The sequence below is a fragment of the Neolamprologus brichardi genome, chromosome 5 (assembly GCF_056152115.1).
Source record: "Neolamprologus brichardi isolate AB-2024 chromosome 5, ASM5615211v1, whole genome shotgun sequence".
NCBI classification, from domain to species: Eukaryota; Metazoa; Chordata; class Actinopteri; order Cichliformes; family Cichlidae; genus Neolamprologus; species Neolamprologus brichardi.
In genome coordinates, this window is record NC_142108.1 from 25583779 (window position 1) to 25610046 (window position 26268).

The 26268-nt window shown below is 38.4% G+C and overlaps 1 protein-coding gene across 4 annotated transcripts in view; it reads left to right on the top strand.

Moving 5' to 3' along the window:
- The window catches only part of igsf21a (immunoglobin superfamily, member 21a), a 175474-nt gene that overhangs the window by 52507 nt on the left and 96699 nt on the right, over positions 1 to 26268 (top strand). For all 4 annotated transcript variants that reach the window (XM_087840913.1, XM_006782918.2, XM_087840911.1 and 1 more), the window contains one exon: positions 9002 to 9114. In XM_087840913.1, the coding sequence (XP_087697039.1) occupies positions 9002 to 9114 (113 nt within the window). The remainder of the gene's footprint in view (positions 1 to 9001; positions 9115 to 26268) is intronic.

The window sequence follows — 26268 nt, forward strand, 5'->3', positions numbered from 1 at the left end:
TATACACAGGTGATCACATACCTGATGGGTAAGAGAAATGTTGGTATGAAGGTTTTTTTTATGAAGAAAATCAGCATAGAACTTATGCTCTCCTAGATTTTTTTCCTCCAATTTTTTCAAAAATACATCTTTTATCGCCATGCTGAAGGAATAAAATAGCTATACATGTACTTTAACTGCCTACTTAGATTTAGAAAAGAAAAAACATGGTTTGCTTTAAATACCACATTATATGATACCCACAGCGTTAAAATGAACATCTTGTGGGTATCTCTGAGATGCTATTGGCTTTCACTGAACAGCAGTGTTTGACACTGTGGGAATGAAAATAGACTCATGTTCTCATTCCCACAGTAACATGAGTCTGATTGTGAGAACAGACTCATAATTGGTAAGTTAGGTTAGAGTGAGGCATATGTTTTGCTTCAATAAAAGCAATAGCAGTGGAAACTGAAATATAGTGGAATCATAAAAGCACGAAAAACTGCAGAGAAATTGTGCTGTAGATTTTATATTAAGTGTTTCTTTGTATGGACAACGGCTGATTGGAGACTTGTATGCCCACTCAGAGCAGATATGGTTTTGCAGACAGCTGTCTAAACAATCACAAAATTGAAGTGTTTTGTGAATTTATCTCATGGGTGGTTAAGAAAAAAACTAAAACAAAAAAACTTGCCATTGTGGGTTTGTATTCTCAAAGTGAATTAGCAATCTAGAGTTTTCGCTCTGTGAATTTCCCTCATAGTCTGCGTTTTAACTACAGCATCAATCACAACAAGGGATGTAGCTTTGCTGGAACACTTTCAAGTGAGAATGGGTAAATAAAATGTGTTTAACTGATGAAGTCATTTAATTGCATGGGAACTGTGCCTTCGTGTCTTGGTGTGTTCAGACTGAAACTGCTCCAGTTTCTCATAGGGATTATATGAAATGTGAACTTCTCCGGTACGAGTGCATAACCCATGTAATGTGCTCTTTTAAAATTTTTTCATCCCTCTCCATATGCTTTGCAGCATTTTTATGTCCGTGGCTATGCTACCTTTTTTTTCCTGTGCCACATAGTCAGTGAATTGTTCACAATTAATCCCTGCAACCACAAAAGAGAACCACCATTTACCACTTGCAACTAAATATGTCCATTACTGAAGGCAAGACACACACTTGTCTCCTGTCGAATGACTAACACTACATTCCACAGAATTATTATTGTTATTTTTTATTTTTTTGAATATGCATTTACGCCACCTCACTGAAAAACTCACACAGAGACATTTACAAGGCTAGCCTGCTCCTCTTGTGGGTTCATAGTAAGTGGTGAGGATTTTCCGTAAGAGCATCAGCTCTGTGTTAATGACATGCAGTCCCAGAAAAGGTTTATCCATTCAATTTGACTCTGGAGAGAAGGTCTCTTCAGCCTGCTGATTAAATTAAGATTCCTTAATAAGCATATCTAGGTGCACTGACATGCGAGACAGCTGAGTCTGCCAGTGACGATACATCTTACATTTCTTTAATGTACTATACATATGTCAGTTTTATGTACTTTTACCTATTACCTATTACATATTTATAGGAATTTATGTTTTCCTATGTTCGAGATAGTGTTTTAGGGCAATTATGCTTTTTGGAGAAGTAGTGAGATGCAGTGTAGTTTTATCAAAGGAATACTCGAAAGATTATCACGTTGTCATCTAAACTGTGGCAAACAAGCTGAGGTGAATCATGGTGAACAAGATAGCAACTACAGTCACATGAAACAAACATACAAAGAAAACAGGACTCTATGTAGTCTTGTGAAAAACTAAGGACACCGCATGTTTGAATATCCTGTAGCACATCTAGCAGAAATAACTTGAAATAATTGTTTTCTGTGTGACCTTATCAGTCTCATCTCACTCTGCTTGAATTTTGATTCACTCTTCTTTACTCCTCTTCAGTCTATTCAAGTTTGTGGGTATTTGTTTATGCACAGCTCTCTTAAAGACTTACCACAGGCTTTCAATTGGCACCTGGCTGCTACTTTCCGTCTTAACTCCTGTGAAAGCAGTAAGGTTGTTCTTTCTTTTTTGCATGACTCTATATCGGAGGAGAACACGAGTATGCCACCAAGAACCAAGGATTTCTAGTAAAGTTTTGCACAGAATTACTGAAACACATGGCTCACCTATAATGTCCCCGTGTTCATTTATGTCATCTAAATCAAGACATAAAATAAAGACTCAAAGTCTCATAAACCCGTACTTTTATTCACAGTAAGAGAAACTATATCAAATTGAGAAAGCGTACCATTTTAAGAATAAAATATCAGTTCATGTTGATTTTGACAGTAGAACTCACAAATGTTGGAACACAACACAGACTAGGAAGGTAATTGGTACTAAAAAGAAATATTTTAAAGCTAATTGGTTTAACTGGCAAATGGTCAGTAACATGATTGGAGAACAAAAAGGGATTCAGGGAGGCAGGGTTTCTTAAAGATGGACAAGGTTAATCAGTCTGCGAAAACGGCAGCTGCAAACCATTTCAGAATAATGTTGCTCATTGTGAAATTGTAAAAATTGTGAAGAAATATCTAATCAAGTACAGTACATAATATCAAAAGTATGCAAGAATCTGGAGCAATCTCCATCCTCAAGGCTCAAGGCCAAAAATCAGTGATCTCTGGGCCCAACATCACATTAAAATCAGTCATGATTCTGTGATGGAAACCACTGCAAGGGCTCAGGAATACTTCCAGAAATTACTGCCTGTGAATGCAGTTCACTGTGCCATTCACAAATGCAGGTTAAAGCTCTATTATGCAGAGAAAAACAACATCCAGAAATGCCGCTGTCTTCTCTGGGACATAGCCCATTTAAAATGGACTGAGGCAAAGTGATAAGCTGTTCTGTGGTCAGAAAAATCAAAAAATTTAAATGCTGTTTTTAAAAAATGTACACCGGGTTCTCCAGACTAAAAAGGAAAGGGACCATCTGGCTTGTTATCACTTGTTCTGAAAAGTAGCTAAAAGTTTTAGAGCAACATATGCTACCATGTATGATGTCTTATTCTGGGAAGGCCTCTCGGGAAGGGAACGGTAAACTGTGTATTGCATCTATTACAATGGCAGGATTTCATAGTAGTTGAGTTTTTGAACTGGCCTAAAAAAAACCTCCGCAGTCCAGAATTTTTGCAAATTGAAAACATTTGGTTCATCATGAAATTAAAAAAAAGTCTGACAGTGTACTATAGAAAATGAAATACTCCTCTGTGTGTGTTGTAGTCAGAGCTTCTCTGTAGGGCTGGGCTATATCATACTGTTCACGGTAATGGACTATGTGCACGTTAGCATATGCTACTTCCGGTGCGGAAACTCCTGTGGGGACGTTTGTTTCCGGTATCCTATTCGCGCCCTGTTTACGGTCCAAAACAAGTTAAGCAAATAAATAAATAAAGCGGCGATTCACATTTCTATAGATGTCTCGGGCATTTACCCAATATATCTGTAAATGATGTTCATCGACTTGTCGATATTTTCCCCCCACGCCTCAGGGGAAAAGAGAAAATGGATTCAAACGTTATATTTCTCAGCTGTCCGTCGTTTATCGCGGGTGTTATGTTCTAAAAATAACCAGCAATATGTGAAATCAAGTAGCCAATTTTATTTTTTGACGGTGCAAAACGTTTCGTGTACATCGTGGACATACAGCACTGCACTTCAGAGTCACACCGCTAGCGATAGATGCAGCGATTCTGTACTGTACAGGAGAGACGGAGGAGATCGTCTGCAGCGATCAGGACGCAGGACGTAAATAAGCATGCAAACTTGCACTAAAAATCTGCGAAACAGCGAGGTGAAAGGTGAACCGCGTTATAGCGAGGGACCGCTGTAATTTTGAAGGTAAGTCACAACATACCCTTCGTAAATACTAATGTATAGAAACCGTTACCAGCAATCATTAATTTTTTGTGTGGCTTTTTTTCACGGTTTGTTAACATGCTGTGTAGGTGTGTACTTGACTAGCTGATATCGACATAACGGGGAAAACACCTGGTTTGACTATTGTTCACCTGTAGTTTGAATGCTGAACATTTGCCTGTTTAAATCATAAGACCAGTCACTATACAGAGATGTGCTTCTGAATGTGGACGATGTGTCTTCTGCTGCAGTTCTGCTTGTGTTTAGTGATGTAAACAACCGATCGATCTAAACTCTTTAAACGTCAAAATTGATCATTAGATTTTTATGACACAACAGTGGTGAGTGTTCCCACCTTCTGCTCTTTGTAACTTAACGCGATCGTTCCGTTTTCGAGTTTTGGACATCAATTTTGGAGTATATCTTCGCAGTAGCGATTGACCGCAAAGTAAAGCTACCGGAAATGTACAACCCCACATCCGGTCTCAAACCAGGAAGTTAGCATTTTCTCGTGCACAGGGTCCATACCGGTGTAATTTTGGGCAACGATAGGAAAATGAAATATCGCGATAGAATATGGGTAAAACGCGCGTGCGCAGTGCCTATGTTTACATACGCACAGAAGAGCGAAAGTGGATCGTTGAAGAAAACAGATGAACCAGAATTTGGTTTGTAAAAATGCTGCAACTTCAGTGGTGTGGAACTGGTTTAGCTTTCGTCCGTCAGATACATAACAAAGCACTATTTTTTCTAGAGCATGCTAGCGGGCCGTCGTTATTACCGTGTTGTTTGGAAAACATGGCACACTTAAAATCAATCCTTTGATTTTTCTGTAAATCGACAGTGCCCCTAATAATCCCGTGTGCCTTATGTATGAATTCTGGTTTGTTTACTGACCTCGAAACGATTTTATGTCATACACGGCGCTCGAAAATATGTCAAATGTTTTAGTATGACTTTGCTAAGTACGAAGCCGCACCGCTTGATGCAAGGGCGTAGATTTGGCATGGACGGAAGGGACGTGTCCCCACCAATAATTTGATCTCTTCGAGTAAAGAAAAACCAAACCGATAGAAATACAAAAAAAAAGCGATCTGTCACCGTCTCGTTCACCCAGCGGTGCAGAAAGAGTTAAATTACGTTCTCTACTGGAGTCCTATATCATGTGACAAATATGGCCAATGTGATTGGCTGAGCCTTTCAGGGAGCTCTGTTAAGTTTTAGCAGCGGCAAGCCTGCGCTGCGAGGAGGAGAGGAGGATGGCAGCAAAAAGATCCTGGATATAAGAAAGTATTTTTCAAAGAAACCTGTAAGTCATTTAAAGTTAAGTTCACTCATAAAATCTGTCCATCATAATAACGTTACAGGCTATGCAACGCAATACATGCCAACCCTCCCGTTTTTTCTCGGACAATCCCGAATTTCAGTGCCCCTCTTATTACTCTTTCTGGGTTGTAAAATAAACTTTTAAAAAATTTTCAGGCGAGAATGTAGCTGTGCAAACTTCAAATATCTGAACCTGGAAGAACAGCAAACTCCCGGCACATCGTTTTAGGCTTTGGCCCACATCAGTCTAAAATTGTATGTAACCATGAATAACGTGTTGCCATGTCCACCAGGAGAGACTGGACAGTATAGATGTAAAACAAATATGCCAGCAGTTTATCTCAGTTAATGAGAGGAGAAGGCATGTGTTTGGCTGCTTCACATAGTGGACATTGAGTTGTTGTGTGGGACACCAGTAGTCCATGTCTGTTGCTGTAACAGTAGTTCATGTTTAGAGTAAAACATCCCAGCTCACTGACTTGATCGGGGCAATAGTGCCTAAAATGTTGCATAATTTTGCTAAGAGATCTGTTACTTTGTGGTAATCTTAGATGAGTAGTTTTATGGACAAAAACCACCAGGTCATTCAGTGTTCCCTTAGTGCTAATGTATAAGAGATGTTGGTGTAGTATAACTGAAGTAATGTTGTTAAGTCCTTAAAGTCATGTTCTTTTATTGTCATGACTGTATTTAAAGCTATTTTTATTTTTGTATGATATCTGATTTATATGGAATATGGCTGAAGTAAACTAAAGTATAAAATACTTAGTCAGTCATTTGTTTAATAATAACTTAACATTATATAATTCACATATAAAACTATGAATTGTCATTTTAAATGGTTTAAAAGCATGTAGAATAGCATATGTAGGCAAGTATATTTCTCCTTTTTTTTTTTATCACGAAGCAAAGACGAAAAGGAAAAAAAAAGAAACAGGGCAGATTCGGTGGTTGAATCATCCGTCCCCACCAATGCAAAAACCAAATCTACGCCCTTGGCTTGATGGATTGTCGGAGCATTACGGCTATCGTAGGCAGGAGCCTCGCGGAGTGATATGTACTGCGCTTCAACATAATATTACCGTATTGTGTGTGTATAACCTCTTTTTAAGTTTTGTGGATATTATACATGGTTATGCTGAGGATATGTCGGCCAATTTCCACTGGAAATGCCTTTTGGTTAAACTGTCAGCAAGGAATTTGCACTGTTACATTTTTATATAACTTTAATGCACATAAAAAACAGCTGCTTGTTTACGTGAAAATATATTGATGGGGTTTTTTGCACTAATAAAGTTGTGGACTTGTAAAGTATTTTGTCTAGTGTCAATTATATCGTCAGTTATATCGTTATTGCAAATTTTCAAATGTATATCGTGGTAAATGTTTTTGGTCATATCGCCCTGCTCTACTTCTCTGTTCAGTATCTTGCTCTTCTGGTATTTACAAAAATTTGCAAAAAATAGTTAAAATAGCAGGGAGATGGTAGAGTCCGTACTAGAGTCAGAGCACCCAAAAAATCAAAATATTAAAAAGGAAATTTATTTTTTTTAATTTATATATACTTGTTTAATTTCAGCTCAGTGTCAACTGCTCTTCCTTGTTTTCTTCATTGTGTATAAACCAGAGGAGAGCAGCAGAAAAGACTCTCATCACAATGGTGGGCCTAAAATCAGTTGGCTTATTGTATTGTGTTATGGCCATTCAGTGTATGATATTTTATAATGCTAGTGTGGGCTAATGGTTGTGATGGTTGTGGCAGGAGATTTCTTTTTTCTTTTCTTTGGCTGTAGTGTCCCTAAGCTTTCTGGCAGATGATATACCAAAAGCAAGTGGAGGCATGGCTGACATGTCTATTTGTTTTGGTTTTAGTTTGATATGCTTTATGGTCTAATGCAATGTCTGGTGGTTGTGAATTTCTCTTATATTTGTGAATGTCATTTACCTTACCACCTTTAACATCCTCGGAGAAACAATCATCATTTTATAAATCAGTTCTAAATATCTAAATTTCCATTGTGGCAGAACCAGATTAAGGGAGGAGGTGGCCATCTGTCGTGACCGGTTGAGGTGATATGACAAAATTACATTCTTTGCGCAAGACCGTGAGCATATTTATGTGCAGTCCTTAAAAATGAAATGGATTTCTGAGATACACTCACAAGTGAGTGAGATGGATATTGAAAAAACATTCTGCCTCTGATCACTATTTTCCCCAGCACGGAAGCACAAAAACTGCTTTTTCATCCCATAATTAGGTACCTACGGTGGACTCTTCACGCTACACGTCTCTGCAGTTGTCCATTTCTTACACTGATCACCTGGGGAATTCTGTAAAACACTAATGTCCTTAATATTCTGTTAGTTATGTCAGTGTGTCAATATTATATAGAAATATTGGCCATTAAGTGCCATTTTATTCTGTTTTATATTTTCACTTTCATATCCATCTGTTTTCTGAGATATAATTCCCTCATTAAATACTGAATGTGCTGACGCTGGTGATATGTTTAGCAGAGGGTAGCTTGTCTGTCATTGGAAATGAGCCTACTAACTGCTTCATTTTGCCTTAGCCAGATGTAAAGAGATTGTTGCTAATGCATAAACTAAATAATATATCTTTTAGGATTGTATATAGCTATAATAAATTCTTTTTGATTTAATTAACTCTTTCAGTACAAATATCCTTTCCTTCAGTCTTTAGTCTCCCACCCCCCGACAGTTTTTGGATGTATTTATTTTTTCTCAGGTCTTCTCATTATCACCAGGTAATTGCCTTTGTATCACTCCATTTTTATTTGGGCGATATAATCTCACGTATGCTGATGTGCTGTTCTGTTATCACCCCGTGTGTGTGTATCTGAGTGTTGAATTGTGAAACTGCAGCTCTGTGTGATATTTTTTTTTGTGTGTGTAAAGGGCTGATGATCAGGCACAATAAAGCATCCATCTCTGAAGAGTTTGACCTTGTATTTGGCAGTTACTTTTTCTTATATTTTTCTCGTTTTGTGTTTGTTGTTTTTCTGTGTGTACGTAGTGTTTTTTTGTTGTGTGTTGTTAACTTTTTATCACAGCAGCTTTCATTTAATCTTCAATTACAATAAATTTAGGCAGCTTGAGGTTGCATACTGCATGGAACAAATTAGATAGTATATTTTGTGATTTTGAAGTGTAAGAAAAAAACTTTATTGTATACGGATTATCAGAAAAAATCAGAAGCAATAGCAGCATTGCCCATTAAACATATTTTCAACATGTTTTGCCTGACATTTTCCATCATGTTCTTTACTAACTATTCATTGTCATGATGCTGGTGAAATGGCTTTGCATCTATTAGAGGTTGAAGGAGGATGTGTATTCAAGGGCAAACAACTTTAAAAAATAACTGGTGAAAAGCTTAAAACACATTGCACAACCAAATGTGCTGGATAAATCCAATGAAAATAATAATGCAAGAATCAAATAGACAACTTCTTGGCAAACCTGCAGTATGGTAAGTAAGTTAAAAGAAGTTGCACTGTAGCTCATTTGTTTGATTTAATCTATAAACCTGTGACTTATGTAACTATCAATGAAGGGATGCATGGTAACATGTTCTTTTCTCTGTATAGGATAAAACATAACTTTTCCCCCCAGAGTGAATCTATTAATTCTACACTACTGAGTTCTTTTCTAAAGAAGAAGAAAAGAACCACTAGATTATATACTGTTTCAGAAAAGGTGTAGTTATCATATGTTACTGTACTAAAAGTTTTTGTTTCCATTCTCTTTTTTCAGGATATTTGACAGTTTCCATAGAGCCCCTGCCTCCTGTTGTTGTTGGTGAGACTGTTACTCTCAAGTGTAACTTCAAAACTGATGGAAGGCTGCGTGAGATTGTTTGGTATAGGGTGAGTAAACCTTTCTACAGTTTCAAAGCCATTAAGCACGAGTTGCTTTCTGGAGCATTCGTTTGTGTTATTTCTAGCCATTTGTCATTTCAAGGAGGTCAATGCCAATAGTCATATCACAGGTTTATGGCTGTGTTAGAACAACCATGTGCTGTCAAACCGCAGTTGTTAGAAAACAAGCTATGATTTGAGCCAGCTGTATGGGAGGCATCACTGGATGTTGCTCAGAATTTGATTTCTCAATCTGGTGGTCATCACCATCATTTCTTAATAGTTCACAGCTGGTGACTCAACAGTTATTAAAATCCCAGTTGGTGTGATACACTGCCTAAGTGCTGCTTATAATTAGGTAGCTGTTGAAGGAGAAAAAAACAAAAAGCCCTTGTATGTCCACTATAATGGTTTATATGTTTTAAAGTTCTGTATTGAAGTAAAGCAAATCTGCAAAATGTTACAGTTGAAAAAGACAAAATTTGTCTCACTTCAAGTGAGTCACTGATAAGCACTTAAAATGGAAAGCAGTAGCAGCTGCCGCCATCACATTCTTGCCCGACCATTTTTCTTTAAGCCAAAACCTCTCCAGTAATTCTTGAGAGCTATACAGATTTGCTTTGTGAAAGTGTCCGACTTTTTACATTAATGAGTTTTCTGGTGATCGGATTTTGTATAATGCAGTACAGGCAAATTGCAGACCCTGAAATCTTATCATTCTAGCTTGAGGGTCTTCATTAAAATGCATTATTGCTCTGCATTGTGTCTTTATGGTTTCTTTTATGCACTTTAATGACTGATCTGTTTTCAAAACAAATGCAGGGTGATGCCGTTATTATTGTATGAGCACGACTCCCTTCACTTTATTTAAAATAGCTCTTGCTTTAAGGAGGATTCTATTGAATTTACAGTTAAAGGTTAGGCCACTCACCATAAGCTGCAAATAAACAGCATTTCTAAGAGACAGCGTTGTATGTACTAGTAGAAAAATGATGGATTCTTGTAAGCTCAACGTCTGAAAATTGAAGATGTCAACACTAAAGTTGTTGTACTGACTATAGGAAAATATATATACAGTGGGGCAAAAAAGTATTTAGTCAGCCACCGATTGTGCAAGTTCCCCCACTTAAAATGATGACAGAGGTCAGTAATTTGCACCAGAGGTACACTTCAACTGTGAGAGACAGAATGTGAAAACAAAATCCATGAAATCACATGGTAGGATTTGTAAAGAATTTATTCGTAAATCAGGGTGGAAAATAAGTATTTGGTCACCTCAAACAAGGAAAATCCCTGGCTCTCACAGACCTGTAACGTCTTCTGTAAGAAGCTTTTCTGTCCCCCACTCGTTACCTGTATGAATGACACCTGTTTGACCTCATCATCTGTATAAAAGACACCTGTCCACAGCCTCAACCAGTCAGACTCCAAACTCCGCCATGGCCAAGACCAAAGAGCTTTCGAAGGACACCAGGAAAAGAATTGTAGACCTGCACCAGACTGGGAAGAGTGAATCTACAATAGGCAAGCAGCTTGGTGTGAAAAAATCAACTGTGGGAGCAATCATCAGAAAATGGAAGACATACAAGACCACTGATAATCTCCCTCGATCTGGGGCTCCACGCAAGATCTCATCCCGTGGGGTCAAAATGATCATGAGAACGGTGAGCAAAGATCCCAGAACCACACGGGGGGACCTGGTGAATGACCTGCAGAGAGCTGGGACCAAAGTAACAAAGGTCACCATCAGTAACACACTACAACGGCAGGGAATCAAATCCCGCAGTGCCAGACGTGTTCCGCTGCTGAAGCCAGTGCCTGTCCAGGCCCGTCTGAAGTTTGCCAGAGAGCACATGGATGATACAGCAGAGGATTGGGAGAATGTCATGTGGTCAGATGAAACCAAAGTAGAACTTTTTGGTATAAACTCAACTCGTCGTGTTTGGAGGAAGAAGAATACTGAGTTGCATCCCAAGAACACCATACCTACTGTGAAGCATGGGGGTGGAAACATCATGCTATGGGGCTGTTTTTCTGCCAAGGGGACAGGACGACTGATCCGTGTTAAGGACAGAATGAATGGGGCCAAGTATCGTGAGATTTTGAGCCAAAACCTCCTTCCATCAGTGAGAACTTTGAAGATGAAACGAGGCTGGGTCTTCCAACATGACAATGATCCAAAACACACCGCCCGGGCAACAAAGGAGTGGCTCCGTAAGAAGCATTTGAAAGTCCTGGAGTGGCCTAGCCAGTCTCCAGACCTCAACCCCATAGAAAATCTGTGGCGGGAGTTGAAAGTCCGTGTTGCTCGGCGACAGCCCCAAAACATCACTGCTCTTGAGAAGATCTGCATGGAGGAATGGGCCAAAATACCAGCTACTGTGTGTGCAAACCTGGTAAAGACCTATAGTAAACGTTTGACCTCTGTTATTGCCAACAAAGGTTATGTTACAAAGTATTGAGTTGTATTTTTGTTATTGACCAAATACTTATTTTCCACCCTGATTTACGAATAAATTCTTTACAAATCCTACCATGTGAATTCATGGATTTTTTTTTCACATTCTGTCTCTCACAGTTGAAGTGTACCTCTGGTGCAAATTACTGACCTCTGTCATCATTTTAAGTGGGGGAACTTGCACAATCGGTGGCTGACTAAATACTTTTTTGCCCCACTGTATATATATAGCATTTCTTAAGCTTAAGCAATATTTAACTAAATGTCAATATAGTTTGCCCAACTGGGTGCAGCCTTAAGATGTGCCATGGACTCACCCTCCTGTAGGCCCACCAGCTGCAAGAAGCACCATAGGGGCCAGGTGCAATGTGTGTCAGGCAGTAGTCAGGGGTGTAGCCCCTGGCGGTCCCATTCCCTGGTATAGAGGTTTGCAATTCTGACACGTCACCTCTCTGCTCAGGAAGGAGCCTGAGGTAGTAATTCAGGTTGAGCGATACAGGCTATTTAGTTTGACTCACCCTAAACTTGGTTTCTGGAACCAGTCCAGAGAGACCTGTTGGACTCTGATCCAGTCTGGAATTGCCCTTGGTAAAAGGCAACGCAAAGGGGTGGGCACTCTTGTATCCCCTGGGCTTGTGGTGAACAAAAGGGTTGCTTTTCTACACCATCAGGTTGGGGAACAAGTCCTGACTGTTTGCACATATGCACCAAATGATAGTTCAGAGTACCGAGCTTTCTTTGGATCAGTGAGTGGGGTGCTTGAAGGTGCTCCATCCGGTGACTCCCTCGTCCTACTGTAAGACTTCAGTGGTCACATGGGCAATGACAATGAGACCTCCAGGGGTGTGATTGGGAGGAACATCCTGCCTGATCTGAACCTGAGTGACGTTTTGTTATTGGACTTCTGTGTAAACCACAGATTGTCCATAATGAACACCATGTTCAAACAAAAGGATGCCCACGTAGCACCAGGTCACTCTCGTTTGGAGGTTGATGATCAATTTTGCAATGGTATCATTGTATCTGCGGTCGTATATTCTGGCCACTTGGGTAAAGAGAGGAGCGGAGCCTTCAACTCACCTGGTGGTGAGTTGGATGTGGTCTTTCCAGGATCCTCCACCTAAACGTATAGTGAGAGTACACTGGGAACGTCAGGCACAGGCAAGATCTTGAACTACCCACACCTTCAAAACTTTGGAAGAATTCCAAGGGAGCCTGGGGACACTGAGTCCAAGTGGGCCGTGTTCTGCACCTCCATTGCAGAGGAAGCTATAAGGAGCTGTGGCCACAACGTGGCTGGTGCCTGTTGTGCTGGTAATCTCTGAACCAGATGGTGGACAGTGTCAAGCTGAAGAAGGAGTCCTATCAGGCTTGGTTTGCCTGTGGTATTTCGGAGCCAGCTGATGGAACGAGTTTAGGTGGTAGCTGAAGTAACAACTCGGGTGTGGGAGAATTTTGGGTAGGCCATGAAAAAAGACGTTCAGATTGTCTCAAAGCAATTCTGGCAAACACTCAGGAGGGGAAAGTGGTGCTCATTGGAGGTAGAGTGCTACTGACTTAAACTGAGTATATAGTTGAAGTTTGGAAGGAACACTTCGAGAACCTATTAATCCCACTGACAAGGGGATTGGAAGGAGAGTCCAGGGACAAGGAGGATGACTCGTCCATCACTGAGGGCAAGGTCACTGAGGTAGTTGAACAGCTCCTTGGTGGCCAGGCCCTAGGGTGGACAAGGCTCACCCTGAGTTCCTAAAGGCTCTGGATGTTGTAGGGCTGTCTTGGTTGACACACCTCTGCAACATTGTGTGGACATCTGGGGTAGTGCCTGGGGTGGTGGTTCCCTTTTTTAATAGGGGGGGCCGAAGGTGTGCTCCAACTACAGGGTATCACACTCCTCACCCTTCCTGGGTGTGCCAGGGTGCCGGAATTGAGAGTTCTTCCGTTAGACGAAACCTCAGTTTTCGTCTTGGTCATGGAACACTGAGCTCTTTATCCTCTCAAGGATAATTGAGGATGCGTGGGAGTTTGCCCAAACAGTCTATATGTGTTTTGTGGCATTCAACTGCATCCCCCTATGGGGGTGCTTCGGCAGTATAGGGTGTCTGGCCAGTTGCTACGAGCCATATGGTCCCTGTACGAGTGTTGCAGGAGCTTTGTCCACGTTGCTGGCAGTAAGTCAGACACGTTCCAGGTGGGTGTTGGACTGTTGCCAGGACTGCCCTTTGTCACAAATTTTGTTCAGAATTTTTATGGAAAGAAACATTTTACTTTGGTGGCCTCAGAATCTAATTTCGTCTTTCGTAGATAATGTGGTTCTGTTGGCTTCATTAGGCAGTGACCTCCAGCACACACTAGTGCAGTTCACATCTAAGTGGGAAGTTGGAGGAATGAGACGTAACCTCCCTTCGGGTGAGGTGTGCCTTGAGAGGAGAAGGAGAAGGAGGCCCCGGTGCAGACCCAGGACACACTGGAGAGACCCAGGACACATTCAGCTGGCGGCTGGGGAGAGGGAAGTGTAGGCTCCTCTGCTTAGGCTGCTGCTCCCACAGGACAGCCCCAAATAAGAGGAAGAAAATAAATGGACAGATGGCTGTCAGGATAGTTGAACCTATAATGCATAATTTTTATGGATTTTTTTCCCCTTAAATTATGTCTATCCTCCTATCTGTACAAATCTGGACAGAACTGATAAAATGTCCTTCAAATAAAATATTTAAGTGAGCAACTATAATATTAATTATGTGGCATAGGAGATACATTTTCCACACAGTGTGTAATGGAAAGGTTAAAAATCCCCCTAAATGATACAGTCAGTACTCTGGGTCCACATTTACTATTGTTTATCTGTCAAATAAACTGGTATTAAAAACGCGAGCCCAAAAATGTATCCAAAAACCCCACTCTGTTACTGGGGTATGCAGTCTCTGTTGGGTCATTCTGAGTGTATTTGAAGAGTCTGTAATGTACAGTACAACATTGTAGTGATATTCACCTTGGTTTCACCCCCCCCCCCCCCCCCCCCCCCAACCTAAGCTGCAACACTATTCATTAATGAGCAAGCAGCAGTTTATTGCTTAGGCAGGAAGTGTGCCTTTTGAGCAGCTTCTGCTTTCTCACTTTTATTATTGTGGAATAAGACAGTATCTCTGGGCTCATCTGAGCAAATGCTGACCTTTCAAGGTAGGACAAAGAGATTTATGGCACTTTACACATTCACCTTGCTATCATAGATCACCTTCATTGCTGTGACAATTTAATTTAATCAAGCAGAATTTGGGGAGCATTGCTTACATTCTTTCAGATTTCTGCTGTGTCTATTGATAGCTGTACTTTAAATAACCACTGAAAGAAAAGAGCTGCCCATATTAAGTGTTCTCATGGGGAAACCAAAGAGGTTGTAACAGAAATCAACCTCAGCTCTCCGGAGGCCACTGCTCAGCACAACCGTTGATAAATTATAAATCAATCACCCACTTGGCTGCCAAAGTTTCTTTAATCTCTGCCTTTTATTTGACTAAATACTGTTGACTTCCCATTTTACCTCCTGTTCAAATGAAACTGGGGTTGATACTCACCTTGGGAATACTCGTAATCAAAGCTCAGCCAATCACAGGGAGTCCTGAATAAGCTGAATATTTCACTGATGTTCATTTGTGATGCTAAGTGGCTCCACAGTGAGGTTTGTTTACACTTTTCCCTAACAAGTGAAAGCTCACCGTTTTGATCATGGGAGGAAACACAAATCCCTTGGGGTTCGTGTCAAGAAGAGCGTCTGTTGTAAAAGTAAATGAAATATGTGGAGCTACCTTCTGTGATGACCCTTTGTGAAGAGGGAACAGCTGAAGGTAGCTTATTTTTATTTATGATATTAGGTCACATCATATTCTGTTTGAGGATTTTTTTTCAGCATAACGCCTCCACGCTACAGTCAGAATTAGCATGCCTTATTAGCATGCCTGTGTTAAAGATGAACCTCATTATTTTTCGAGGACCTTTCAAGGCACGCTAACTCAAATTCTCAACCGTATATACAGCAAGGTAAAATAAATGTATTTTATATGAATTCCTATGTGTTTCTTTTATATAAAAATATTTTGTATTTGTTTTATCCCCTAATAATGAAGTTTATTCACATGACATCAAATCATTTAAGTTTGAGAAAAATTCAACAAGAAAGCAAAACTCTTAAACTTAAGAAAGTCTTCTGCAAGTATCTCGGGCCCTGTCTTGATTTCATGAACAGGGATCTTTTAATGGAAGAGCTTCTTAAAATAACCAACACATTGCCACCCCCCCTAATATAAATTACCTTCTCTGTTTAAATATGCATTTATCTGCTTCTGCATCAGTGATACTGTTTATTCACATTTATTCATATGTTATTGTTTTTTCAATTATTATATCTATTAAGCTGACTTCTGGTCTCAGACTATGTCTCAGGACAGGGGTTTAAGTGGTTTTACTTAATTAGGCTGGTTGGTGTTATACTTCCCCTTAATCATACCAGTTTTTCAGTGAATATATTATCACTATTGTTAGTGGTGCCTAATAGTTCTAAAAACTCCATATTCCCCACATTGAGGTAATTTCCCTAGAGTCTGCTGAGTCTACCTGATTATGCATGTTGCGTAGATTTTCCGATGAACCATTAAAAACATGCAGATGGGTAGACATGAAAAAATTAGATGTTGAAAAAAGATTTCAGGCACAAAAACAACTTCAATCATCAAAAAAAGGCTAAATAAAACATTTTCACCCCCGCTTCCTTTTATGCCTCCCATTCGTATCTTTAATAATGATAGTTTATGGATAGAATCCCTTATAATACTCTCATTTTAGTTTGCTCAAGATGACAGACACAAACAGGGTGCTGAATGCAAGAGAGCGAAACCAGTCTTCAGTAATGGATGTGCTATAGCCCTGCAGCTAATGCTTCAAGAGCAAATAAATGAGAGCCTCTCAAGTGTGTACGATAATGCACTACAGGCCACATGAATGTTTTTAGTGAGTAGTGAATGCTGGCAGGCCACAGATTAAAAACTGAGGATATGTAATACCATCAAGCTGTCTTTTCTGCTTTAACAGCATACGTAATAGTAATGATGGGTGGGCCCTCTTTGGAGCGCTGACACAATTCTGCGAGTTCATCTAATGCTGCAGTTGCTTTAATTTATGTCATTTTAATGAATACATATGGGACATATGGGACATCTCCCAATGGGTACCATACTAGTGGTTGTGTAACAAGTTGTGCCTGCCTGTTGAATTCCCCCTCTTTACTTGTCACCTGTCTCTATCCTTCTGTCCACTCACCCCTCATTCTACCCATTACACAAGCCTCCCCTCTCCTTGGCATAGTTCTTCTGGGATCTTCTCTCTCACCATCACAAGTATCTTCCCTAAAATGCTTCCCTAATCCCTATTAATGCCTCCTACTGACCTGTCAGCTTGCTGAACTGCTACTCTAATTTCTATCATTAGCTGTGTCCATCTAGTGGAATATTTTGATTCAAGATCATTAGTGTATGCAAAGAGATTTCATTTTATTCATGTTAAAAATGTATACATTATTCTATTCTTTTTTTGACAACAAACTACACAAAAAACTAGAATCTAATCTCCAAATGTTGAGCTGATTATTTTGCCAAATGTAACTTGTGTTTTTTTAAGTCTGGAGGTCAGAAATAAATGCATTTATTTAGATTTCACAAACTCCAGCAAAGTTTAGCTTTTTATGAAACTTGTGGATGCCATTCAAATATTCCTGTAGACTTTATTAACTTTTTTCTTTAAAAGAAAAAGCTGAAACTTTATACTTGCAGTACTTTGGCTTTTATTATTTTATTGTGCAGAGGAAATTTCTAAACATAAAGGCAGAATTTCACAGAAACATGGTATACATGTTTTCAGATTGTTAGCAAGCAATCATCAAATTGTCCATAAATGTGCAACGTTACAACAAAAATATGAAACGCGATTTCAAGTATAATTAGCTTGTAACACTGGTTTTCTGTAAACTGTTGATTAGCTTAATAACCATTTTTTGAACACTGTGTGTCATGAGCCATGGTGTAACCAAAGGCAGCTGCACAGGAGGTAGTTTGAGCCCAGTCGACATAACTATCTGCATAACTAAGTCTCAATTCTATGTTGGTAAATGGTAAATGGACTGGTTCTTATATAGCGCTTTTCTACTCATCTGAGCACTCAAAGCGCTTTACACAACTTGTGCATTCACCCATTCACACCCATTCGCACAAGCACATCTGTGCTTTATAGCTAACATTCACACACATTCATACTCCGATGGATGCATCGGAGAGCAATTTGGGGTTAGTATCTTGCCCAAGGATATTTGGCATGCAGACTAGGCAAAGCCAGGAATCGAACCACCAACCTTCCGATCAGTAGATGACCTGCTCTACCACCTGAGCTACAGTCACCCCAGTGTTGCAACTTTATTTATTTTTTGTTATGAAATTAATTTTACCTGCAAATATTTATTCAATATTTTTACACTCCTTTGATCAAAACTGGCTGCCTTTTCTAAAAGGTTTTTGGAGGCGACTTTTGTTGTGATTTGGCGCTATATAAATAAAATAGAATTGAATTGAATTGAAAATTGAATGGCAGGGGGCATGCTGAGAAGTATATTACTCATACTCGCTGATCTTGCTCTCTGTCATTTCTGGAAAATGTGCGCATACCTGTTGAGTCAACTGTGCAACAATTTGTTTCTTGGCAAGTGTGCTGTACAAGAGTTTGTCAGCACAGCAACAATAAACATTATGTTTAGCAAGCTAGAGGAAGAAGAAAGGAAAGAAAAGTGGTGCTCAAAGTAGGAGCGAGGGGCAAGAGCAGGATGACGAAACCACCAGGATTTTGGACTTGGCGTAAGGGTCCAAAAACATATGACAGATATGACAATATTCAGTTCTAGAGAGAAAGTTTTGAAAAAGTTTCCATCTGTATCTTGTAATTTAATTGAAGTTACTTTGGAAGTGGAAAAATATATGAGGGTGGATTTCCTTTTATTTAGTGTGTGTGTTTTATTATTTGTGTTGGAGCCCTAGCAGATCACGAAAGGACAATAACCAAAGGCATTCGTAAATTTCAATCATCAGCTAACGACCACTGAATGCTTGTCAAATTTTAATTAAGCCATCTGCCACCACAGATTTTATTCAGACCATCTCAAGTCAGTTGGTTTTTTTTTTGCTACAGCACACTACATCATTGGCATATTGTATGCACATACATAAGGATACAACTGATATCCAAAATGAAAATTGTTGTTAACTACTGCAGCTGTTTCAATTTGTTTGAATGCTTAAAATCAACTCTTGTAGACCAGATCATCATTTCAAAAACATAAGAAAACGTATGACTTTTGTGTAGAACACATAAACAAATCTGTAAGTTCTTTCCAGCCAAAAAAGCATTGTTATGATATACCTGGAAGCTTTTTTACTCAACTTATGACTCAGATGTAACTGTAAATAGAATACAATAAAAATCCCTTATTGATCCTGATTGGGGAAATTCATGCATTCCAGCAGCAAATGGAGCATAAAGATTCAAAATGAGCAAGATATTTAACCAAAAACTGTACAAGAGAAGTGAATAGCTACGATTGTGTTTTTAAAGTGCTATATAAATAAATGATGATGATGATGATGATTGTGTCAACCATTTGTTTGGGGACTGAAGTGAGTTGTTTAGGATATTCTGATCCTTTTTTGTTGATAAGTGGTCCTGTTAGCCGGCATTAGTAAAACTGTCTTTGAAGTGGATCTAACACTGGTGGACTGCCACAGTGAATAAACACTTATATGATGTCAGAGTGTAATAAACCTGAGGGTATGTTTAATTTTTAGGACACTCAATGCTAAACTTAGCTAGCATAATATTAGCCTATATCCATATTATAAGCATCACATGTGTAATCTTCTGATAATATTAGGAATAAATAAATGGGTTTATGCACATTTTTATGTGTTAGAGCCTGATGCTTGAGGTGACAGGGTGACATTTTATTAAGATGCCATTCAAGCTGTCTCTTTCCTTTGTGTTCTCACTTCTTTGATGAAGAGGACCCTTCTCAAATGGGATAACATAGGTGTGATCCTTAATATCTTGAGTCTGAAGGTGTAGACACAAATTAAAATGTTGTGCAATGCAAAATTAGATATGCGGCCGGTCTTTAGCCATGTACATAAAATGTAATTAGGCGAAATCCAGTTGCTTAGAATTATCTGAGCAACTAGATTCAAGATGGTGGGGTTACATATTTTAATCAATTAATGAATTAATTAGTTTATGAGAAAGCAAAGCAGTAGTTTAAAGTTGAGGTTAGTAGCTCAGGATTAAGAGAAAAGGTTTTGCCATGTCTCATGCTTATATTCCATGTAGAGTCTTTTGTTTGTCAAGCAAAGGACTGTCTGAAATCATTTCTGCGTTGCTATGAACCATTTTATTTGACTGAAATATATTCATATTCTAGAGTACTTAATAGAATACATAACAATGACACTATTTTGTTAGATAGGACGTTTTGTTGCTATGGTTGCATCAAGTGGTTTCCTTCATTTTTAAAAAAGACTATAAAACACGACTTTTTAAAAAATATTCCCCATTCTACAAATGTGTGCTCATTTTTTAAAAGATGATTTCATTTTTATTTTTTATTGAGAAAGTCATTTATATATACCTACTTAGATTTCCATCTTGACATGCTGTCATTATCTTAACAGCACAGAAATGTACAAGTCTACAGTAGTGTTGCCAGCTGTGTTTGGACATAGGCCAGCTGCCTTTCCTTAGTTGCTTAGAGGGGAACATGATGTTTATATTTAGCAATATAGAATTAGATCTGCAGAAATAAAAGTACTGACCAGGCTACAACTATACAATCTCACTTGCAGCAAGAAATGTGTTCACAATTAATAGCAGAGCACTTCCTGCGCTGACTCTGAGCACTTTATTCTAATACCTCCAACTCCCACACTGCTTCTCTTAGTCTTTTCAAGATTTACTCGTGGCCAGCATTTGACAAATCCCATTAAAGCTGCTGACAGTTTTAAAGCACAATACAATAGCAATGCAAATGACTTATCTCTTGTCATAGCCAGGCAAGAAATATAGGTAGCACATTACCTGAGGGCAGTGTGTCAGTTGGTTTACTGTTGGATGTATTTAACCAGATACTTGACTAAAAAAAAGAGTGTTTTTCTAGCCAATAATCCTCTTTCTTGACTGAGAAGAGACACAGGAGGCATCATATGTTAAAACTGAGTTTAAAACCTTCAAGACAGGGTTGCCTGGGCAACTGGAATCTCTGAGTTCAGAAGAGAGCTCACAGAGTGCATACACACAGCACACTCCTGTGGGGTTATTGGGTGCCTGACTTCCAACTGTTTAATCCCCAAGTGTAATTGTGTAGGTTCAAAAACTTCCCTTTTTACTCATCCATTGACGTGTATGATTGTGTGTGTGCTATCTGTATGCCTTTTTGTTAATCTCTCTGTTCATCTGCCTTTCTATCTAAGGTAGAATTTATGAAAATAATTGTAAAAAATTGGTAGTGCAGACAAAAGTTTCTTGAAGAAAATACACCAGTGTTTCCTTCAGTAATATATTCTTTTTAGAGATACTGTTCCAGTTTTGGAGCAGTTATTTTTGACTAAAACACAAAATAAAGCAAAACAAAACACAACGAAGGAAAAAAAAAAATACTTAATCCAAATCCATGCAGTTGAGCCATAATATGTTTATAATATGTCTTTCATGTATTCCACCACAGCACTGAACATATGCTGTATTTTATAATTCATACTTAGCCATGAAAAGTAAGAAGGGAAAAGCACATCTACTTGCATTTTTACTACAATATTGAATAGATGTCCCTTTATCTGCCACTACAAAGCTGAAGCTATCGTGAACCTCAGCTGTGATCTTTATTAGCGTTAATTTGTTTAGGGGGTTAAGGGCAGTGCAGTCACCATCTTTGGCATTGGGGAAATGGCCTATATCTATCCAGGGTACTTTGAGTGGCTGGTATCTTGACTATACGCGATACTTTTCTACATAGATTTTAACAGTCTTTTCATCTTTGTATTTAGCCATGCTCCGCGGAACTGAGAAATTCATAAATCTTTGCATGCATTACAAGCTTCATCAACAAAGTAGTACAGATCTCTATCAAAACCTCTGGCCATGGTGCTGCTCTAAGGTTTGTGCCAAAGGGCTTTCCTGGCTTCTGTCCATGGTGCTGATTTGGCTCTAGCCTGGAGAGCAAATAACATTGCTTCCATCATCCACTAAATCTCCCTACAGGATAATTCTGCACCTGGGAGAATTAACCTACTTGTTAAACAATAGCAAACCATCTATTTGTCTGATACTGTTTGTAGCCAATATTCAGGTTACTCTGCATCACTTTTGATGGTTATCTTTAAGTCTACCTGTTACATCTGTGCACATAGTATTGTTAGATAGAAGAGATTTATTATTAGTGGCTTTTATGTTAATGGGGCTTATGCCCAAAGTGTTATTTAGTCAGTTATCCCTACCCAGCAGTATTTCATTGTTTTACTTTGTAAACTGCTTGAGTGTATAATACCATTAAAATGACTGACTGAGCATTACCCTGCCTTCATCTTGCTTATGTGCTTGGGTTCAACCTTTGTCTATCAGAAAGAAGAATTTTACATTTGCTTAGACACTAAAATATAATATTTTTATGTTGTTGAAAAATCAATTTGTGTTTCAAATAGGTCCACTAGAGCCATATGCAGTCTAATAATAAATTTTGCAATCAGTAGTCCAAGTAATTACTTGATACCACATTTACACGCAGTTTAACATTTTCCAAGATGCACATTAGGGCTATTACGTTCCTGATATGTTTATTGTCTTTTCTAATTCTGTATCTTCAGCTCAATGCAGTTGTACCAAGATTAGATGTTAAATGTGAGTTTTTTCAGATACATTATTATTACCAGTATAGTTGAATTTGAACTTTTCGATGTATACTGTTTTGGATGAGCCAAAGTTTAAGGTTTAAGGTTTCTACAGCAGAGTATCTGACTTATGTTAAAGGACATCAGTTGCATTTTACTTTAAAGATGGTTACACATGCTCCACTGTTGAAAAAAAAAAGATGCACCTCTTTAAACGGTGGTACAAACCTCTGTCATCGTTATTAGCCTGCTGCTCCATGCCGAATGTGGTGCCCCCCAGGGGAATGGGAGATAAGGTGATATGGATCACTGCACAGCAACCTTCCCTTTGAGGATGTCACTAGGGCAAATAAGCAGCCTGTTATACACAGAATGATAATTACACACTTCATGTCAGCAAACTACAGGATGAGTCTCTTTTGTTATCCACAAATGCTAATAGCAACAATAGAGACTGATCATTCTTGTGCCTGTCAGAGAGCCTGTGCTGCTAGTGACAGAGACGACAATAGGAAATTTTGATTCAGCAATGCAATGGAAGCATAATACCTCCTCGCTGTTACCATGTCCCAGAGCTCCCCAGGTATCTATAAAAAGCATACTTTGCATCTAATTAATCAGAGAATTCAACAACTGTTTGTATACAAAAAAGACCTTGTGAGGTCATTAATTTTACTGAGGTATTTTCTCCACGTGACAGTAGAATTAATGACATCCTGCTGTTACATTATAGAGTTTCATTTGAGATATATATTATACAGTGTGTCACGGGCAAATCTATACTATTTGCTTTGGTCTGATGTTGGTTGGAAAACAGTATTAACTGTTATAGCAGTGTGCATGATGCTGTAAAATAATAAATATCTTTTTAAAGAAACAACATAATGGTTGATGAGACATTTCAGATGGTTTTCTTATTATATTTTAATAACAATAGTCATGAATGGTAAGATTTGAATTTAAACTGCAAAACCATGGCTTCTGCTTTGGCATTTTTTTAAGGCTTGTTGGAGCTCTTCAGATTTTCAACATGCCTTGAAAACTCATAATCTCCCAACCAGAATCATACCAGATTTTAGAAATCCACTTTTTTTTTTTGCTATCAAAGAAGTGTCAAACAAGAAAGTGATTACTTAGTGATTAGGAGTGGATCAGAGCCCAGAGCCTCTTTGCGACATTTGCTTTAGAGGAGGAAGTCATTTTCATGCCAGTGGAATTTTAGCATTGGTCTCTACTTTGCTGCAGCACAACTCACTGTGAGGTCCCCTGGGGGCATGAAAGGAGTAAAACAATTTAGTGTGTGATTTATTTATTTATTTGCTTACTTGTTTATTTGGGTACGATGTATTTCCAATAGAGGGAAAACAGCCAAAGACAAACAAAAAAATAATAATAATCCTGCACTTCCTCCAGTGTTGTCTGGGTAGCCAGTGCCTGACTACTCTTTGTACTTTATCCAAAAATATTATTGAAAACACAGTGCTTAGTCATACTTCTAACACTACCTGACATTTTCCTTAATTACTAGAACTATGAACAGTCACTTTAGTTATATTCAAAATATAATGCCTTACTATTATAAATCCTTATAAGAGCACCACATGTGCTTTATTCCATGTAAGCCTGAACAAATGCACTTAGTCAAGACATATTGTGAGATCAACCAACACATTTGTGGAATCAAAAAATGCCTTTAAAAATGACTATTCTTTAGATAATAACATAAAAACTGTATTTTATCTGCTGGTTAACTGAATTCTAAATATAGTAAAAATATTTTTTAAAGAAGTTTCTCTGTGGTACTGAAAAATATCTGTTATTTGAGAAGCAAAATTAATGTACAAATGTAGTTGATACAGTTTTATCCCACCAACAACTATTGCGCTGGAGGTTATGTAGTGAAAATGTAAATTAACAAAAAGATATGAATGGCCCTATTTTAAATTTTAGTATCAGTCTTAGTGTATTATTCTTTTATCTTATGTATCAGAGACAATCTGTCCATGTTAATCAGACTAAAATTAATAATCATTAAAATGTGTTATCAGCTGTGTAATGTCACTATTTATTGGTGCTTTTTTTCAGTTCAGGTTGATCAGGTTGCTATTCCATCACTTCAGCAGGAATTGAGTACCTGGCACAAAAACGGTACTAATTGATCTATTATCCTATATATACATATATATTCTTTGTTAACCTACTATCAACATAAAGTAAAGACCACTGTATGTGGCTACTTAAATTGTGGACTTTGATCTTTCTTCAAATAAATAAAATTGATCAGTTTTATGCCATTTATAAACATTTTATACATTTTCTTTCTGTATTAGCTTGTACTTCATTTTCCAAAGAGAACAATTCAGTTATGATGTGAACTGCAGCAGGCTCTGTTTTACTGTGTTTCCTCAAAATAATCAGGTCATTTTCTAGATCATAGTTTTTTGTTGATCCCTTTAAAAAAAGACACCAACCTCATTTAAAAAGGGGCACAAGGGCACACTGTTCTTTAAAACAATCATTTTCTGGTAACCGTATTCTCTTTAGCAATCAATAGTAATCTTTTAACAACGTGTACTGTTACTGAGGAATACAGCAGTACTACAAACCAGTAGTAGTTGTTCTAATAATTTAGAACTCACTGGGGACTTTTGTCGGCTTTAATTTTCTCCTTTTTCAACAGGGTTCTGGAAATATTGCTCAGAGATTTTGGTCCTTTTTGAGATCATAGCATCGCAGATTTGCTGAAGATTTCTTGTGGGCATGCCCATGATGCAAGTCTCCCATGCCAACACATTCCCAAATTTCTCTATTGAAATGAGATGTGGTGACTGTGAAGATCAATTTGAATACAGTAAACTCCTTTTCATGGTTAAACCAGTCTGTGATTATTTGAGCTTTGTGACTTGATTGCATTAACCTGCAACCATCGGAAAATAGGTACACTACAGTCATAAAGGGATGAACACCATCAGCAACAGTCCTCGGGTAGGCTGTAATATTTAAAAAATGCTCAGATGGTACTAAGGGAGTGTGCAAAGTGTGCAAAGAAAGTATACCATTACATACCATTATGCCACCAGCACCCTGAACTGTTGATACAAAGCAGAATGGATCCATTTAAAGTTGTTTACACTGCATTCTGACCCTATCATCCAAACTTTACAGCAGAAATCAAGACTACTCAGACAAGGCAACATTTTTCCAATTTTCTATTGTGCAATTTTGGTGAACTGAGTGAATTATAGCCCCAGTTTCCTGTTTTTAGCTGAAAGGAGTGACACTCAGTGCTTCTGTAACCTATCTGCTACAAAGTCTAACATGTAATGTATTCAGAGGCGCTATTATAGTTTGTAGTTTGTAATGAGTGGTTATTTGAGTTACTGTTGCATTCCTATCAGGTCACAGCAGCCTTAGTGTTCTCCTTTGACCTCTGGCAATAAGGCCTTTTTGCTTACTTGCTACCTTCTCTTTTTTCTGACCCTAGACATATGTACCTAACAAATTGGTCATTAAGTAATTAAGTATAAGTATATGCATATTTGTTAATTTACCAGGGGGCGAGTGTGTGTGAATGCGAGAGTGAATTAAAAGTGGCATTGTAAAGCGCTTTGGGTGCCTTGAAAAGCGCTATATAAATCCAATCCATTATTATTATTATTATTATTATTATTATTATTATTATTATTACCAGAAAGTATGACTTCAGATTCACACACCTGATGGAACATCTGGCAGTGGTTCAGT